General features: G+C 47.7%; 1 protein-coding gene across 41 annotated transcripts in view; it reads left to right on the top strand.

Annotated features, from left to right (window-relative positions):
- The window catches only part of LOC110491133 (membrane-associated guanylate kinase, WW and PDZ domain-containing protein 1), a 211,666-nt gene that overhangs the window by 152,753 nt on the left and 38,913 nt on the right, over positions 1–20,000 (top strand). For 22 of the 41 annotated variants that reach the window (XM_036947464.2, XM_090203672.1, XM_036947461.2 and 19 more), the window contains 4 exons: positions 141–250; positions 2,379–2,501; positions 3,493–3,678; positions 4,029–4,655. In XM_036947464.2, the coding sequence (XP_036803359.2) occupies positions 141–250; positions 2,379–2,501; positions 3,493–3,678; positions 4,029–4,655 (1,046 nt within the window). Of the gene's footprint in view, positions 1–140; positions 251–2,378; positions 2,502–3,492; positions 3,679–4,028; positions 4,656–6,061; positions 6,080–20,000 lie in introns of those variants that run through there. The other 19 variants (XM_090203674.1, XM_036947465.2, XM_090203699.1 and 16 more) reach the window with 2 other exon arrangements.

The following is a 20,000-nucleotide window of genomic DNA, read 5'->3' as shown; positions in this document are numbered from 1 at the left end:
CAGAGCTGGTGGGATTTACGAGGCTGTGAGCCAGAGGATGTCCAACACTATGTACTGTCATTTATCATGGTGACAATCAATATCCCACACTCATCCTTTCCCTCTCTCTCTCTCTCTCTATCTATCATCATCATCATCAGTCACATCAACAGGAAGACCCAGTATGAGAACCCCATAGTGGAGGCTAAACGCAGGATGCAGCTGGAGCAGCAGCAGCCGCAGCCTCCTGAAGGTGAGCGGTACATTCGAGGTTCGTTTCCTGCCCTGGCACGGCACCATTTCTTTCTTTCTTCACGTCTGTCTCAGTCTCGTCTTGTCACGTCTTGTCTCATGTCTTGTCTCACGTCTTGTCTCACATCTTGTCTCGTGTCTTGTCTCATGTCTTGTCTCATGTCTTGTCTCATGTCTTGTCACGTCTTGTCTCATGTCTTGTCTCACGTCTTGTCTCATGTCTTGTCTCTCGTCTTGTCTCACATCTTGTCTTGTGTCTTGTCTCACGTCTTGTCTCATGTCTTGTCTCTCGTCTTGTCACGTCTTGTCTCATGTCTTGTCTCACGTCTTGTCTCATGTCTTGTCTCACGTCTTGTCTCATGTCTTGTCTCACGTCTTGTCTCACATCTTGTCTCGTGTCTTGTCTCATGTCTTGTCTCATGTCTTGTCTCACGTCTTGTCTCGTGTCTTGTCTCATGTCTTGTCTCGTGTCTTGTCTCATGTCTTGTCTCATGTCTTGTCTCATGTCTTGTCTCACGTCTTGTCTCATGTCTTGTCACGTCTCGTCACGTCTCGTCTCATGTCTTGTCTCATGTCTTGTCTCACGTCTTGTCTCGTGTCTTGTCTCATGTCTTGTCTCATGTCTTGTCTCATGTCTTGTCACGTCTCGTCTCATGTCTTGTCTCATGTCTTGTCTCTGTCTCGTCACGTCTTGTCACATGTCTTGTCTCACGTCTTGTCTCACGTCTTGTCTCATGTCTTGTCTCATGTCTTGTCTCTGTCTCGTCACGTCTTGTCACATGTCTTGTCACAGGTCTTGTCTCACGTCTTGTCTCATGTCTTGTCTCATGTCTTGTCTCATGTCTTGTCACATCTTGTCATGTCTTGTCTCATGTCTTGTCTCTGTCTCGTCACGTCTTGTCACATGTCTTGTCTCATGTCTTGTCTCATGTCTTGTCTCACGTCTTGTCTCACGTCTTGTCTCACGTCTTGTCTCATGTCTTGTCTCATGTCTTGTCTCATGTCTTGTCTCATGTCTCGTCACGTCTTGTCTCATGTCTTGTCTCATGTCTTGTCTCATGTCTTGTCACATCTTGTCATGTCTTGTCTCATGTCTCGTCACGTCTTGTCACATGTCTTGTCTCATGTCTTGTCTCATGTCTTGTCTCATGTCTTGTCTCTGTCTCGTCACGTCTTGTCACATGTCTTGTCACAGGTCTTGTCTCACGTCTTGTCTCATGTCTTGTCTCATGTCTTGTCTCATGTCTTGTCACATCTTGTCATGTCTTGTCTCATGTCTTGTCTCTGTCTCGTCACGTCTTGTCACATGTCTTGTCTCATGTCTTGTCTCATGTCTTGTCTCACGTCTTGTCTCACGTCTTGTCTCATGTCTTGTCTCATGTCTTGTCTCATGTCTTGTCTCATGTCTCGTCACGTCTTGTCTCATGTCTTGTCTCATGTCTTGTCTCATGTCTTGTCACATCTTGTCACGTCTTGTCTCATGTCTTGTCTCATGTCTTGTCACATCTTGTCATGTCTTGTCTCATGTCTCGTCACGTCTTGTCACATGTCTTGTCTCATGTCTTGTCTCATGTCTTGTCCTGCACGGTTGGGGTTCATTCTATTTGAAGTCAGCCCAGTTTAAGAATGAAAAGTTAGTTCCTCAGATTTAGAATTTTGATGAATTCTCCTGGATATGAAATGGAATTGACCCCAACCCTTGTCCTGTCCTGTTGGCGTTTGGGTTCTTATTTGTTTGATTAAATATCATTAAAACATCATTTTTTATATTCCTTTCAACACATGAGCCACTGTAGCATTCACTTATTTGTCTTAGAGCTGTGGAAGCCGCCGTCCATGTGCAAACTGCTGCTGATATCATGCTTGCTACGTGTTAGGACCACTGAGACACAATGTAATGATGAAATGGCATGTAATATCAGATGCAATGTTAAAACATATTTTCAATAAATCTATCTCTTATTGCGTAATTTACTGTGTTAGGTTTTAGTCATTTTAAAGTGTATAACGTTTATTGATTGTGTACGGTTGTGTGTCAGTGTATGTGTGTGCATGTATTTGTGTGTGTGTGTGTGTGTATGTGCTTGCGTGCATCCGTGTGTTTGTGTCTGTGATTTCACAGTCCCTCTGTGTCTCTCGCTGTACAGAGTGGATAGAGGAACACTCCTCAGCTGGTGCTCCCCTGGCCGTCTATGCCAGTAACCACCTGGAGACATACCGTGACCCACAGGACCCGCCCCCACTGCCCCCTCCCCCGGTAGGGACCAAACGTGAGTGGGGTTACACTTTCTAGACAACACACACACACTTTCAATACCAGGGTCTTGTGCACCACAGACATTTAACTCGCAATCAAATACACCCACAATGTACAGTTTCAGTGACACAAGCATGACCAGACACAGACAGAGGACCCTTGGGATCAAAGGTTTCAAGGGCTCAAGCTCTTGAGGAAACAATTACCATATAAGGTTATTAACCTGTCTATCAGCCCACATGCACCACAGTGAATGTTCTGTGTATGTTAACTAGCTATGACCAACACACCATGGATGTTGAGCATTCACTCATGTCATTCACAGACAGACAGACAGACAGACAGACAGACAGACAGACAGACAGACAGACAGACAGACAGACAGACAGACAGACAGACAGACAGATAGATAGACAGACAGACAGACAGATAGATAGACAAGTGAAAAGACGGACGGACGGACGGACGGACGGACAAGTGAAAAGACAGACGGACGGACAGACAGACAGACAAGTGAAAAGACGGACGGACGGACGGACGGACGGACGGACAGACAGATAGGTAGACAAGTGAAAAGACAGACAGACAGACAGACATAGATAGGTAGACATGTGAAAAGACAGACAGACAGACAGACAGACATAGATAGGTAGACAAGTGAAAAGACAGACAGACAGACAGACAGACAGACAGACAGACAGACAGACAGACAGACAGACAGACAGACAGACAGACAGACAGACAGACAGAGAGAGAGAGAGAGAGATAGGTAGACAAGTGAAAAGACAGACAGACAGACAGACATAGATAGGTAGACAAGTGAAAAAACAGACAGACAGACAGACAGACAGACAGACAGACAGACAGACAGACAGACAGACAGACAGACAGACAGACATAGATAGGTAGACAAGTGAAAAGACAAAGGCAGCTAATGTAACTGACACAGATAGAGACAGATACAAATATGTTCCAAATAATGTTCTCTTCCCTGTGTTCTGTAGGAGGGAAGCCGTTCTTCACACGGAACCCAGCAGAACTGAACGGAACCTTCATCAACACCAAACTGAAGAAGAGCCGCCGTGGGTTCGGCTTTACCGTCGTCGGGGGCGACGAGCCGGATGAGTTCCTCCAGATCAAGAGTCTTGTCCTGGACGGTCCTGCTGCTGTGGATGGGAAGATGGAGACAGGTGCAGTACACTGTCTTAGCCCACAGAGGCCAGTGTTTCACACCATTTATACAGAAAGCATTTGCCCCATTCCTAAGGAGGTTGAAGTGATTGTGTAAACTAAGTACTGAACATATTGGAGACATATGGTAATATACTTGCACCCCACATAGCACATTCACTGTGTTACTTACTGTTCTACTAACTGTGTTACTAATGTGATGTGATAGTGACTGTTCTACTAACTGTGTTACTAATGTGATGTGATAGTGACTGTTCTACTAACTGTGTTACTAATGTGATGTGATAGTGACTGTTCTACTAACTGTGTTACTAACTGTCCTGTCCGTCTCCGTGTCTTCCTTCTCTAGGTGATGTCATAGTGAGTGTGAATGACATCATCGTGCTTGGCTACACCCACGCCCAGGTGGTGAAGATCTTCCAGTCCATCCCGATCGGCTCCATGGTGGACCTGGCCCTGTGCCGCGGCTACCCCCTGCCCTTTGACCCCGATGACCCCAACACCAGCCTGGTGACCTCCGTGGCCATCCTGGACAAGGAGCCCATCATCGTCAATGGCCAGCAGAGCTATGACTCCCCGTCCAGCCACGGCAGCCAGACCGGAGGCCCCGTTAACGGGATGAGGGAGCCGCGGGCCCTCAGCCCCTCGGCGGAGGTGGCGTCCAATGGCTCACACGGCTACTCCTCCAGCGACGTGGTCACCCTGGCGTCGTCCATCGCCGGGCAGCCCGAGCTGATCACGGTGCACATGGAGAAGGGCGATAAGGGCTTTGGGTTCACAATCGCTGACAGCTTGACGGGTGGGGGTCAGAGGGTGAAGCAGATTGTGGACTACCCCCGCTGCAGGGGCCTGAAGGAGTCAGACATTCTGATGGAGGTGAACAAGAGGAACGTCCAGAACATGACTCACAACCAGGTGGTGGACCTGCTCAGCAAGTGTCCCAGAGGCAGCGAGGTCACCATGCTGGTGCAGAGAGGTACGTAGTCCACTGATTAGGGTCAGGAGGGAGGGAGAGGAGGAAGGACGGAGGGGTGTCTGGTCATCATGCTGGTGCAGTGGGGTACGTAGTCCACTGATTAGGGTCAGGAGGGAGGGAGAGGAGGAAGGACGGAGGGGTGTCTGGTCACCAATCTGGTGCAGAGAGGTACGTAGTCCACTGATTAGGGTCAGGAGGGAGGGAGAGGAGGAAGGACGGAGGGGTGTCTGGTCACCAATCTGGTGCAGTGGGGTACGTAGTCCACTGATTAGGGTCAGGATGGAGGGAGAGGAGGAAGGACGGAGGGGTGTCTGGTCACCATGCTGGTGCAGTGGGGTACATAGTCCACTGATTAGGGTCAGGAGGGAGGGAGAGGAGGAAGGACGGAGGGGTGTCTGGTCACCAATCTGGTGCAGTGGGGTACGTAGTCCACTGATTAGGGTCAGGAGGGAGGGAGAGGAGGAAGGACGGAGGGGTGTCTGGTCACCAATCTGGTGCAGTGGGGTACGTAGTCCACTGATTAGGGTCAGGAGGGAGGGAGAGGAGGAAGGACGGAGGGGTGTCTGGTCACCAATCTGGTGCAGTGGGGTACGTAGTCCACTGATTAGGGTCAGGAGGGAGGGAGAGGAGGAAGGACGAGGGGTGTCTGGTCACCAATCTGGTGCAGTGGGGTACGTAGTCCACTGATTAGGGTCAGGAGGGAGGGAGAGGAGGAAGGACGGAGGGGTGTCTGGTCACCAATCTGGTGCAGTGGGGTACGTAGTCCACTGATTAGGGTCAGGAGGGAGGGAGAGGAGGAAGGACGAGGGGTGTCTGGTCACCATGCTGGTGCAGTGGGGTACGTAGTCCACTGATTAGGGTCAGGATGGAGGGAGAGGAGGAAGGACGGAGGGGTGTCTGGTCATCATGCTGGTGCAGTGGGGTACGTAGTCCACTGATTAGGGTCAGGAGGGAGGGAGAGGAGGAAGGACGAGGGGTGTCTGGTCACCAATCTGGTGCAGTGGGGTACGTAGTCCACTGATTAGGGTCAGGAGGGAGGGAGAGGAGGAAGGACGAGGGGTGTCTGGTCACCATGCTGGTGCAGTGGGGTACGTAGTCCACTGATTAGGGTCAGGATGGAGGGAGAGGAGGAAGGACGGAGGGGTGTCTGGTCATCATGCTGGTGCAGTGGGGTACGTAGTCCACTGATTAGGGTCAGGAGGGAGGGAGAGGAGGAAGGACGGAGGGGTGTCTGGTCATCATGCTGGTGCAGTGGGGTACGTAGTCCACTGATTAGGGTCAGGATGGAGGGAGAGGAGGAAGGACGGAGGGGTGTCTGGTCATCATGCTGGTGCAGTGGGGTACGTAGTCCACTGATTAGGGTCAGGAGGGAGGGAGAGGAGGAAGGACGGAGGGGTGTCTGGTCACCATGCTGGTGCAGAGAGGTACGTAGTCCACTGATTAGGGTCAGGATGGAGGGAGAGGAGGAAGGACGGAGGGGTGTCTGGTCACCATGCTGGTGCAGTGGGGTACGTAGTCCACTGATTAGGGTCAGGAGGGAGGGAGAGGAGGAAGGACGGAGGGGTGTCTGGTCACCATGCTGGTGCAGTGGGGTACGTAGTCCACTGATTAGGGTCAGGAGGGAGGGAGAGGAGGAAGGACGAGGGGTGTCTGGTCACCAATCTGGTGCAGTGGGGTACGTAGTCCACTGATTAGGGTCAGGAGGGAGGGAGAGGAGGAAGGACGAGGGGTGTCTGGTCACCAATCTGGTGCAGTGGGGTACGTAGTCCACTGATTAGGGTCAGGATGGAGGGAGAGGAGGAAGGACGGAGGGGTGTCTGGTCATCATGCTGGTGCAGTGGGGTACATAGTCCACTGATTAGGGTCAGGAGGGAGGGAGAGGAGGAAGGACGAGGGGTGTCTGGTCACCATGCTGGTGCAGTGGGGTACGTAGTCCACTGATTAGGGTCAGGATGGAGGGAGAGGAGGAAGGACGAGGGGTGTCTGGTCATCATGCTGGTGCAGTGGGGTACGTAGTCCACTGATTAGGGTCAGGATGGAGGGAGAGGAGGAAGGACGGAGGGGTGTCTGGTCACCATGCTGGTGCAGTGGGGTACGTAGTCCACTGATTAGGGTCAGGAGGGAGGGAGAGGAGGAAGGACGAGGGGTGTCTGGTCACCATGCTGGTGCAGTGGGGTACGTAGTCCACTGATTAGGGTCAGGAGGGAGGGAGAGGAGGAAGGACGAGGGGTGTCTGGTCATCATGCTGGTGCAGTGGGGTACATGCTCAACCCAGGGAGGAAGATAGGGGAAGGAGGGAATGAGATAGGGGGAGGGATTGGTTCGCAGATAAAGACACTTCCACTGGCAAACAGCATGAATAGCTGAGATGTTGAGTGTGTTAGGGGGTAAGTGGGTTTAAGGTTGAATAAAGGAGGTTGTGGATGTTATGTAGAGATGAAACATGAGTGGGTGATCAGATAAGTGAGAGAGGGAATTATGGATGGAAAGGTGGAGAGCATGTCCAGGATGGGAGGAGGAGACAGAGGAGAAGAGAGGAGGATGGTGTTAGGTCAGGGACTCTTATCTGTCCTGATTATGGATGAAGAGTGACTCTGCTGAGATGCTGCTAATCTCCCTGTGTCCTGTCAGCTCATAGGCTCTCCTGCTTTTCTCTCTCTCTCATAGGCTCTCCTGCTTTTCTCTCTCTCTCATAGGCTCTCCTGCTTTTCTCTCTCTCTCATAGGCTCTCCTGCTTTTCTCTCTCTCTCATAGGCTCTCCTGCTTTTCTCTCTCTCTCATAGGCTCTCCTGCTTTTCTCTCTCTCTCATAGGCTCTCCTGCTTTTCTCTCTCTCTCATAGGCTCTCCTGCTTTTCTCTCTCTCTCATAGGCTCTCCTGCTTTTCTCTCTCTCTCATAGGCTCTCCTGCTTTTCTCTTTCTCTGTCTCTCTCTCTCTCTCTCTCTCTGTTCTCACCATTTCTCTCTTATCTTTTCTATTTATTTAACTTATTCTTTATCACTGTCTCTATTCTTTCACTCTTTTTCTCTCATTATCTTTTACTTATTCTCTCTCACTTTGTATCTCCTCGTTTCTCTCTCTATCCCCCTCTCTCCCCTCTCCCCTCTCTCTCCCCTCTCCCCTTCTCTCTCACTTTGTATCTCTTGCCCTCTCTCTCCCTCTCTCTCTCACTTTGTATCTCTTGCCCTCTCTCTCCCCCTCTCTCTCCCTCCCACTTTGTATCTCTTGCCCTCTCTCTCCCTCTCTCTCTCACTTTGTATCTCTTGCCCTCTCTCTCCCCCTCTCTCTCCCTCTCTCTCCCACTTTGTATCTCTTGCCCTCTCTCTCCCCATCTCTCTCCCTCTCTCTCTCACTTTGTATCTCTTGCCCTCTCTCTCCCCTCTCCCCTTCTCTCTCACTTTGTATCTCTTGCCCTCTCTCTCCCCCTCTCTCTCACTTTGTATCTCTTGCCCTCTCTCTCCCTGTATCTCTCCCCCTCTCTCTCATCCTCTCCCTCACCCCCCCTCTCTCTTCCTGTATCTCTCCCTCTCTCTCTCATCCTCTCTCTCACCCCCCCCCCCTCTCTCTCTAACTCTCTCTAACTCTCTCCCTCTCTCTCCCTCTCTCTCCCTTTCTCTCCCTCTCTCTCCCTCTCTCTCCCTTTCTCTCCCTCTCTACCCTCTCTTTAAGCCTGGTCTTTGTATCTGGCGCTGTGTCTGTGTCTGTGTTGCTTAGATGATAGTTGGGTGTGTTAGTAGTGAGAGGGCTCAGCCAAAGACGCCGTCCTAGCTCTGATCAAAGTGTCTTCTGTTCCAATTAGCTTGGGAGGAGAGCTACAGAGAGAGGAACAGAGAGAGGTGGGGTGAAGGGAGAGCAAGATGGGGAAAGAGAGGTTCAGAGCAGAAAGAACAGCCACTGATTTTGAATAGAATGTGAAATGGAGTCTGAAGCTAGTCAAGGCAGCAGCAGAGCTGTTAAAGCAGAAGTCTGTATTCCACAGGAGGTTGGTGGCACCTTAACTGGGGAGGATGGGCTCGTGGTAATGGCTGGAGTGGAATAGGTGGAATGGTTTCCATGTGTTTGATGCCATTCCATTTGCTCCGTTCCGGCCATTATTGTGAGCCGTCCTCCCCTCAGCAGCCTCCTGTGATGTATTCACACGTCATTAATGTCTATGATTAACCTTCCTATGTCAATACAATCCAGATCATTTTTATCACATCAATTACCAACGGAGATTTAAAATAATAGGTCTGTAAAAAAATGAATAGGTGGATGTATTCCTTAAAGGGTTACACTCAAACCTTACTGTGTTAAAATAATAATTCAATTACATTCAAATCATTATAAAAGGTTACAGTCAGAGTTTTGCAAGGCTAGAGAAAGAGACAAACTGTTAATAGCAACCATCATTATCCATACAGTTTCTAACCATGCGCTAATTTGGCTCCAGCCCTCATCATTTGTGAAATTGCTAACCCTGCCTCCTTCCCTAGATCCCTATTAGCTGAGGGTGGGCATATGCAGGCAGCATCAATTATGAACTCTAATGAGTTGACCTTGGGTGCCTGGGCTGAAATAACCCTGCTGTATTGACTTAAATGTCAGCATCATTACTGGCCTGTACAAGACTGATACACACACAGATACAGCCTGTCTTCTGGCTGCTAGGACATCCACAGGGATAGAGGGAGAGAGGAAGGGCATGGCTACGGGGCAGACTGGGAGAGACACCAGAGACGATCTCCCTTAGCGTAGATGGCAGGGGATCATTACACTAGACCCGGGTCAGTTCATTGGTCAATTTCTTGTTGATGAGGTGCTGAGATACTGTGGGCTTGGGTTAACATTATGTAGGGTTGTATTGTCTATGTGAAGCTGTGAGCAGCAGACTGATGTTTTTGTGGGAATGGAGGGAGCAGTGTCTGGCTGGCTGGCTGTCTGGCTGGTTGGCTTGCTGTCTGGCTGGCTGGCTGGATGTTTTGTTGGCTGTCTGTCTGGCTGGCTGGTTGGCTGGCTGTCTGTTTCGCTGGCTGTCTAGTTGGCTGTCGGAAGAGGAGGAGGAGGAGGAGGCAGTGAACTTTCTGGTGATTAGGAGCCATAATGCCTCATAACCCACAACAAACAACACCTTTAGAGGATCAGAGGAGGAGTAGGAGGGAAGGAGGAAGGGAGGGTAGAAAGGATGGAGAAAAAGAGGAAGTAAGCTGTATGTGTTTAGAGGGAGGAAAAAATAAGTTAGAGCTCAGGAATTGCAGAAGGTTATCAGAGTAAGATGGTATGTAGAGAGGAAAGAGAGGAGGATGAGGGAAGAGGAAGAGGAGGAGGCTCAACAATGCTCTATGAGAGAAGAAGTTGGTTTAGGGAAGAGGAGGAGGAGGAGAGGAAACCCTCCCTTGGGTAGATGAATAAAATATTTAATCTCTGCATCTTTGAGTCATCAGTCTGTTCAGAGAGAGAGAGAGAGAGAGAGAGAGAGAGGAGAGAGAGAGAGAGAGAGAGAGAGAGAGAGAGAGAGAGAGAGAGAGAGAGAGAGAGAGAGAGAGAGAGAGCGAGAGCGTGTGAACGTGCGAACGTGCAGTCATGTCAATACCTTCACAACCAGCAGTATGCATCACTTGGTCTCATTTCAGTTAGATACTGAACGTCGGTAATAAAACGTGATTGTCCTTCTTACCTTGAGTCATATAGAGCTGTCAGCATTATCTGAGATATGCAGAGTTACAGTCATCCCTGAAGATTGGCAGAAACACTGTTTATGATGATACAACAGTTCAGCTATTTATTCTCATCGCCTCAGGGGACCAGGAGTTCTCTGCATCTCTAAATGGAGTTTCTGAAAAATAGAAAAGTTGTTTGTGTGGGAGGAGAAAAGTTCACAGAGGCATCGAGAATTGATTGTCCGTAAGGGGTTCAGTTTTGCTAGCTACGCAGTACAAATGTTTAATGAATGCATATTGTCTAACTGTAAAATGTGTTTTGTCAGTACATCAATATGTGCCACAATAGCATAACAATGTATCAGAAGTGAATTGAATCGTGACTTGGACGTAGGACATCCCAACGAATGGGCGTCCTAGTTTTCAATGTTTAACCCATAGACTAATATCAAGAGAGGGGAGAGGGAGAACGTTTCAGATCAACATACGTACAGTACATTAACTCTTCTCATCCACTCCCACCCTTACCTCTCCTCCTTCCCCCCTCAAAACCTTGTACCCACAATATCTCTCCTCCCCTCCGTTTCTCTCTCTGCGAGGTGAGTTGGAAATATCCTCCATCTTGCCTTGCCTTTGTTGCCATGACAATGTTCCACAGCACCTCAGTAAGGACTGTCCCCTTGGGGATGATGAGAGAGAGAGAGAGAGAGAGAGAATTGGAGAGAAAAAGCGAGAGAGTTGGAGAGAGAAAGCGAGAGAGTTGGAGAGAGAGAGACACCCCTATCAGACCACAGCAAAATCACAGTCTACTTAAACAGAGCAATACTCAATCATGAGGCATCAAAGCCAAAGGAACTGAGTAACATTAAGAAATGCTATAGATGGAAGGAATGCAGTTTGGAAACCTACCAAAAAACAATTAGGCAACAACAAATTCAATCCCTTTTAGACAATTTCCTGGGTAAAACGTTCCACTGTAATAGTGAAGATGTAAACTTGGCAGTAGAAAATCTTAACAGTATATTTGACCTCTCAGCTTCCCTATCAAAGCTAAAAATCTCAAATAGAAAACCGAAGAAAATTAACAATAATGACAAATGGTTTGATGAAGAATGCAAAAATCTAAGAAAGAAATTGAGAAACCTGTCCAACCAAAAACATAGAGACCCGGAAAACTTGAGTCTACGCCTTCACTATGGTGAATCACTAAAACAATACAGAAATACACTACGGAAAAAGAAGGAACAGCATGTCAGAAATCAGCTCAATGCAATTGAAGAATCCATAGACTAACCACTTCTGGGAAAATTGGAAAACACTAAACAAACAACAACACGAAGAATTATCTATCCAAAATGGAGATGTATGGGTAAACCACTTCTCCAATCTTTTTGGCTCTATAACAAAGAATAAAGAGCAAAAACATATACATGATCAAATACAGATCTTAGAATCAACTATTAAAGACTACCAGAACCCACTGGATTCTCCAATTACATTGAATGAGTTACAGGACAAAATAAAAACCCTCCAACCCAAAAAGGCCTGTGGGGTTGATGGTATCCTCAATGAAATGATCAAATATACAGACAACAAATTCCAATTGGCTATACTAAAACTCTTTAACATCATCCTTAGCTCTGGCATCTTCCCCAATATTTGGAACCAAGGACTGATCACCCCAATCCACAAAAGTGGAGACAAATTTGACCCCAATAACTACCGTGGAATATGTGTCAACAGTAACCTTGGGAAAATCCTCTGCATTATTATTAACAGCAGACTCGTACATTTCCTCAATGAAAACAATATACTGAGCAAATGTCAAATTGGATTTTTACCAAATTACCGTACAACAGACCATGTATTCACCCTGCACACCCTTCTCATGCTTTGTTGATTTCAAAAAAGCCTTCGACTCAATCTGGCATGAGGTTCTGCTATACATACTGATGGAAAGTGGTGTTGGGGGTAAAACATACAACATTATAAAATCCATGTACACAAACAACAAGTGTGCGGTTAAAATTGCCAAAAAACACACACATTTCTTCACACAGGGTCGTGGGGTTAGACAGGGATGCAGCTTAAGCCCCACCCTCTTCAACATATATATCAACGAATTGGCGCGGGCACTAGAAAAGTCTGCAGCACCCGGCCTCCCCCTGCTAGAATCCGAAGTCAAATGTCTGCTGTTTGCTGATGATCTGGTGCTTCTGTCACCAACCAAGGAGGGCCTACAGCAGCACCTAGATCTTATGCACAGATTCTGTCAGACCTGGGCCCTGACAGTAAATCTCAGTAAGACCAAAATAATGGTGTTCCAAAAAAGGTCCAGTCACCAGGACCACAAATACAAATTCCATCTAGACACTGTTGCCCTAGAGCACACAAAAAACTATACATACCTTGGCCTAAACATCAGCGCCACAGGTAACTTCCACAAAGCTGTGAAAGATCTGAGAGACAAGGCAAGAAGGGCATTCTATGCCATCAAAAGAAACATAAATTTCAACATACCAATTAGGATTTGGCTAAAAATACTTGAATCAGTCATAGAGCCCATTGCCCTTTATGGTTGTGAGGTCTGGGGTCCACTCACCAACCAAGACTTCACAAAATGGGACAAACACCAAATTGAGACTCTGCACGCAGAATTCTGCAAAAATATCCTCTGTGTACAACGTAGAACACCAAATAATGCATGCAGAGCAGAATTAGGCCGATACCCACTAATTATCAAAATCCAGAAAAGAGCCGTTAAATTCTACAACCACCTAAAAGGAAGCGATTCACAAACCTTCCATAACAAAGCCATCACCTACAGAGAGATGAACCTGGAGAAGAGTCCCCTAAGCAAGCTGGTCCTGGGGCTCTGTTCACAAACACAAACACACCCTACAGAGCCCCAGGACAACAGCACAATTGGACCCAACCAAATCATGAGAAAACAAAAAGATAATTACTTAACGCATTGGAAAGAATTAACAAAAAAACAGAGCAATCTAGAATGCTATTTGGCCCTACACAGAGAGTACACAGCGGCAGAATACCTGACCACTGTGACTGACCCAAAATTTAAGGAAAGCTTTGACTATGTACAGACTCAGTGAGCATAGCCTTGCTATTGAGAAAGGCCGCCGTAGGCAGACATGGCTCTCAAGAGAAGACAGGCTATGTGCTCACTGCCCACAAAATGAGGTGGAAACTGAGCTGCACTTCCTAACCTCCTGCCCAATGTATGACCATATTAGAGAGACATATTTCCCTCAGATTACACAGATCCACAAAGAATTCGAAAACAAATCCAATTTTGAAAGACTCCCATATCTACTGGGTGAAATTCCACAGTGTGCCATCACAGCAGCAAGATTTGTGACCTGTTGCCACGAGAAAAGGGCAACCAGTGAAGAACAAACACCATTGTAAATACAACCCATATTTATGCTTATTTATTTTATCTTGTGTCCTTTAACCATTTGTACATTGTTAAAACCCTGTATTTACAGTGCCTTGCGAAAGTATTCGATCCCCTTGAACTTTGCGACCTTTTGCCACATTTCAGGCTTCAAACATAAAGATATAAAACTGTATTTTTTTGTGAAGAATCAACAACAAGTGGGACACAATCATGAAGTGGAACAACATTTATTGGATATTTCAAACTTTTTTAACAAATCAAAAACTGAAAAATTGGGCGTGCAAAATTATTCAGCCCCCTTAAGTTAATACTTTGTAGCGCCACCTTTTGCTGCGATTACAGCTGTAAGTCGCTTGGGGTATGTCTCTATCAGTTTTGCACATCGAGAGACTGACATTTTTTCCCATTCCTTCTTGCAAAACAGCTTGAGCTCAGTGAGGTTGGATGGAGAGCATTTGTGAACAGCAGTTTTCAGTTCTTTCCACAGATTCTCGATAGGATTCAGGTTTGGACTTTGACTTGGCCATTCTAACACCTGGATATGTTTATTTTTGAACCATTCCATTGTAGATTTTGCTTTATGTTTTGGATCATTGTCTTGTTGGAAGACAAATCACCGTCCCAGTCTCAGGTCTTTTGCAGACTCCATCAGGTTTTCTTCCAGAATGGTCCTGTATTTGGCTCCATCCATCTTCCCATCAATTTTAACCATCTTCCCTGTCCCTGCTGAAGAAAAGCAGGCCCAAACCATGATGCTGCCACCACCATGTTTGACAGTGGGGATGGTGTGTTCAGGGTGATGAGCTGTGTTGCTTTTACGCCAAACATTGTTGCATTGTTGCCAAAAAGTTCAATTTTGGTTTCATCTGACCAGAGCACCTTCTTCCACATGTTTGGTGTGTCTCCCAGGTGGCTTGTGGCAAACTTTAAACAACACTTTTTATGGATATCTTTAAGAAATGGCTTTCTTCTTGCCACTCTTCCATAAAGGCCAGATTTGTGCAATATACGACTGATTGTTGTCCTATGGACAGAGTCTCCCACCTCAGCTGTAGATCTCTGCAGTTCATCCAGAGTGATCATGGGCCTCTTGGCTGCATCTCTGATCAGTCTTCTCCTTGTATGAGCTGAAAGTTTAGAGGGACGGCCAGGTCTTGGTAGATTTGCAGTGGTCTGATACTCCTTCCATTTCAATATTATCGCTTGCACAGTGCTCCTTGGGATGTTTAAAGCTTGGGAAATCTTTTTGTATCCAAATCCGGCTTTAAACTTCTTCACAACAGTATCTCGGACCTGCCTGGTGTGTTCCTTGTTCTTCATGATGCTCTCTGCGCTTTTGACGGACCTCTGAGACTATCACAGTGCAGGTGCATTTATACGGAGACTTGATTACACACAGGTGGATTGTATTTATCATCATTAGTCATTTAGGTCAACATTGGATCATTCAGAGATCCTCACTGAACTTCTGGAGAGAGTTTGCTGCACTGAAAGTAAAGGGGCTGAATAATTTTGCACGCCCAATTTTTCAGTTTTTGATTTGTTAAAAAAGTTTGAAATATCCAATAAATGTCGTTCCACTTCATGATTGTGTCCCACTTGTTGTTGATTCTTCACAAAAAATACAGTTTTATATCTTTATGTTTGAAGCCTGAAATGTGGCAAAAGGTCGCAAAGTTCAAGGGGGGCGAATACTTTCGCAAGGCACTGTATATATAATATGACATTTGTAATGTCTTTACTGTTTTGAAACCTCTGTATGTGTAATGTTTACTGTTAATTTTTGTTGTTTTTCACTTTATATATTCACTTTGTATGTTGTCTACCTCACTTGCTTTGGCAATGTTAACACATGTTTCCCATGCCAATAAAGCCCTTGAATTGAATTGAATTGAATTGAGAGAGAGAGAGAGAGAGGCAGAGAGAGAGCGAGAGAGTTGGAGAGAGAAAGCGAGAGAGTTGGAGAGAGAAAGCGAGAGAGTTGGAGAGAGAGACAGACAGACAGAGAGAGAGAGAGATAGAGGTAAACGGCAAGAAGAAAAGAGATGGGTGTAGATCAAGAAAAGAGGAAGATATTGAAAGGTGACTAGAAAGACAACATGGGGATGTGTAGAAGAAAGTGAAGGAGTTTAGCCAAACAAAATAGGATATTTGTCATGTTGTTCCTGTAGGACTCTGACGTATGGACAGTTGAGAACAGCCATTCATTCCCTTAGTGTGGGCACTGCTGAGAACATATCCAAGGCCACAGCCTGAACAGAGCATAGACACAGATTCACTGAAATAATAAATGTCATGTACCCCCACGCACACACCCACCCACTCACCACTTTCTCCCCATAATCTCCTCATTAATAGATGTCCCTACCCAGTCAGCTGGGTGGCTATGGCACAGTTAAGACAGACTCACAGCGTCTCTCTCTTAGCCAAGTGTTAAACCTGGAACGCTCCACAGCTCCACTCTCTTAGAGTCCTCAGTCCAGATCAACTCACTGACCACTCTGCTCTTTCACTCCAACACTGTTTACTTCCCAAAATTAGCATCACAATAGCCAGGCCCTCTTAGTCATTCAGACAGCATGGTCTGCTCAATGTTCAGAAGACTGGGCCTTTTAAGCCAGTGTTCCATTCTTAGTGATCAACCCAGAGGCCTTTAACACGAGAGACGGGCCAACGGATTCATTGTTCCGTTTCTGAGTATTGAGCAGAGCCTTGTTGTCATTCAGCTGCTCAGGCTCAGGCAGGAGGAAGGAACTAGGTGGTGTGAGCACAATGCATCATTCACACCTGGTGGGTGTATGTTGGATGGGATGGGGGGGTATTTTTTATTATATTTTATTTAACCTTTATTTAACTAGGTAAGTCAGTTAAGAACTAATTCTTATTTACAATGACGACCTACCTAATGGCAAAAGGCTCATGCGGGGACGGGGGCCTGGGAATAAAAACATTTCATGAATACAGTGTAAATATAGAACAAAACACACATCACAACACTACATAAAGAGAGACCTAAGACAAGAACATAGCAAGGCAGCAACACATGACAACACAGCATGGTAGCAACACAACATAACAACAACATGGTAGCAACACAACATGGTAGCAGCACAAAACATGGTACAAACATTATTGAGCACAGTCAACAGCACAAAGGTCAGGTGTGTGTATAGTGTGTGTGTGTGTGTGTGTGTGTAATATCCCAAAATAATTTTTGGTTGTAGGTAATAATGCAAGAAATGTACTGAGCAGATATTGAAAGAAATAACCCCCTAAAAAATACTGTTGTCTAGGACCTAGAAGCAGGCCGTCATGTCTGTTGGTGTCATCTTGTAGGAAGTGCATAGAGGATGTTGTTCCCACTGTGACGATTACAACTTATCCAACCAGAAACTGTGGATAGATGGCAGCATTCATGCAAAACTGAAAGCGAAAACCACCACATTTACGGCAAGGTGACTAGGAACATGGATGAGTACAAACACTGTAGTTATTCCCTCAGTAAGACAATCAAACTGGGAAAAAGACAGTACAGGGACAAAGTCAAGTCGCAATTCAACAGCTCAGATAGGAGATGTATGTGGCAGCGACCTGGTCAAGCTATTCACCTTCTTCACCCACTTCCACGTGAGTAAAACATTTATGCGTGTTAACCGTCGCAAGGCTGTCGGCCCAGGCGGCATCCCAAGCCACGTCCACAAAGCTTGTGCAGACCAGCTGGCTGGAGTGTTTACGGACATATTCAATCAATTCTTATCCCAGTCTGTTGTCCCCACTTCAAGATGTCCACCATTGTTCCTCTACCCAAGAAAGCGAAGGTAACTGAACTAAATTACTATTGCCTGTAGCACTCACTTCTGTCATCATGAAGTGCTTTGAGAGGCTAGTTAAGGATATCACCTCCACCTACCCCACACCTCCAATTTGCATACCGCCCCAACAGATCCACAGATGATGCAATCGCCATTGCACTGGACATTGCCCTATCTGGACAAGAGGAATACCTAAATGGGGGAAAGCTGTTCTTCGGCTACAGATCAGCCTTCAACACCATAGTGCCCTCCTAGCTCATCACTAAGCTTTGGGCCCTGGGTCTGAACCCTGCCCTGTGTAACACGGGTGCCCCACAAGGGTGCGTGCTCAGCCCCCTTCTCTACTCCCTGTCCACCCATAACTGTGTGGCCACACACGTCTTCAACTCAATCATCAAGTTTGCAGAAGACACAAGAATGGTAGACCTGATTACCAACAACAATGAGACAGGGTAGTGCCATGAAAATAACCAGGAAAATAACCTGCCCTGCACTTAGTCTCTGTTACTAACCACCCTGTACCCCGCCCTGCATATAGTCTCTGTTACTAACCGGCCTCCTCTCTGTACCCTACCCTGCACTTAGTCTCTGTTACTAACCGGCCTCCTCCCTGTACCCTGCCCTGCACTTAGTCTCTGTTACTAACCGCCCTGTACCCTGCCCTGCACGTAGTCTCTGTTACTAACCGCCCTGTACCCTACCCTGCACTTAGTCTCTGTTACTAACCGCCCTGTACCCTGCCCTGCACTTAGTCTCTGTTACTAACCGCCCTGTACCCTGCCCTGCACGTAGTCTATGTTACTAACCGCCCTGTACCCTGCCCTGCACTTAGTCTCTGTTACTAACCGCCCTGTACCCTGCCCTGCACTTATTCTCTGTTACTAACCGGCCTCCGCCCTGTACCCTGCCCTGCACGTAGTCTCTGTTACTAACCGCCCTGTACCCTGCCCTGCACTTAGTCTCTGTTACTAACCGGCCTCAGCCCTGTACCCTGCCCTGCACTTAGTCTCTGTTACTAACCGCCCTGTACCCTGCCCTGCACTTAGTCTCTGTTACTAACCGCCCTGTACCCTGCCCTGCACTTAGTCTCTGTTACTAACCGGGCCTCCGCCCTGTACCCTGCCCTGCACTTAGTCTCTGTTACTAACCGGCCTCCGCCCTGTACCCTGCCCTGCACTTAGTCTCTGTTACTAACCGGCCTCCGCCCTGTACACTGCCCTGCTCTTAGTCTCTGTTACTAACCGCCCTGTACCCTGCCCTGCACTTAGTCTCTGTTACTAACCGGGCCTCCGCCCTGTACCCTGCCCTGCTCTTAGTCTCTGTTACTAACCGCCCTGTACCCTGCCCTGCACTTAGTTTCTGTTACTAACCGGCCGACGCCCTGTACCCTACCCTGCACTTAGTCTCTGTTACTAACCGGCCTCCGCCCTGTACACTGCCCTGCTCTTAGTCTCTGTTACTAACCGCCCTGTACCCTGCCCTGCACGTAGTCTCTGTTACTAACCGCCCTGTACCCTGCCCTGCACGTAGTCTCTGTTACTAACCGCCCTGTACCCTGCCCTGCACGTAGTCTCTGTTACTAACCGCCCTGTACCCTGCCCTGCACTTAGTCTCTGTTACTAACCGCCCTGTACACTGCCCTGCACTTAGTCTCTGTTACTAACCGCCCTGTACCCTGCCCTGCACGTAGTCTCTGTTACTAACCGCCCTGTACCCTGCCCTGCACTTAGTCTCTGTTACTAACCGCCCTGTACACTGCCCTGCACTTAGTCTCTGTTACTAACCGCCCTGTACCCTGCCCTGCACGTAGTCTCTGTTACTAACCGCCCTGTACCCTGCCCTGCACTTAGTTTCTGTTACTAACCGGCCGACGCCCTGTACCCTGCCCTGCACTTAGTCTCTGTTACTAACCGCCCTGTACCCTGCCCTGCACTTAGTCTCTGTTACTAACCGGGCCTCCGCCCTGTACCCTGCCCTGCACTTAGTCTCTGTTACTAACCGGCCTCCGCCCTGTACCCTGCCCTGCACTTAGTCTCTGTTACTAACCGGCCTCCGCCCTGTACACTGCCCTGCTCTTAGTCTCTGTTACTAACCGCCCTGTACCCTGCCCTGCACTTAGTCTCTGTTACTAACCGCCCTGTACCCTGCCCTGCACTTAGTCTCTGTTACTAACCGGGCCTCCGCCCTGTACCCTGCCCTGCTCTTAGTCTCTGTTACTAACCGCCCTGTACCCTGCCCTGCACTTAGTTTCTGTTACTAACCGGCCGACGCCCTGTACCCTACCCTGCACTTAGTCTCTGTTACTAACCGGCCTCCGCCCTGTACACTGCCCTGCTCTTAGTCTCTGTTACTAACCGCCCTGTACCCTGCCCTGCACTTAGTCTCTGTTACTAACCGCCCTGTACCCTGCCCTGCACGTAGTCTCTGTTACTAACCGCCCTGTACCCTGCCCTGCACTTAGTTTCTGTTACTA

This window comes from Oncorhynchus mykiss, chromosome 16 (assembly GCF_057628025.1).
Source record: "Oncorhynchus mykiss isolate SJ-2025 chromosome 16, ASM5762802v1, whole genome shotgun sequence".
In the NCBI taxonomy this organism is placed as follows: domain Eukaryota; kingdom Metazoa; phylum Chordata; class Actinopteri; order Salmoniformes; family Salmonidae; genus Oncorhynchus; species Oncorhynchus mykiss.
This window is presented reverse-complemented; position numbering and strand designations above follow the sequence as displayed.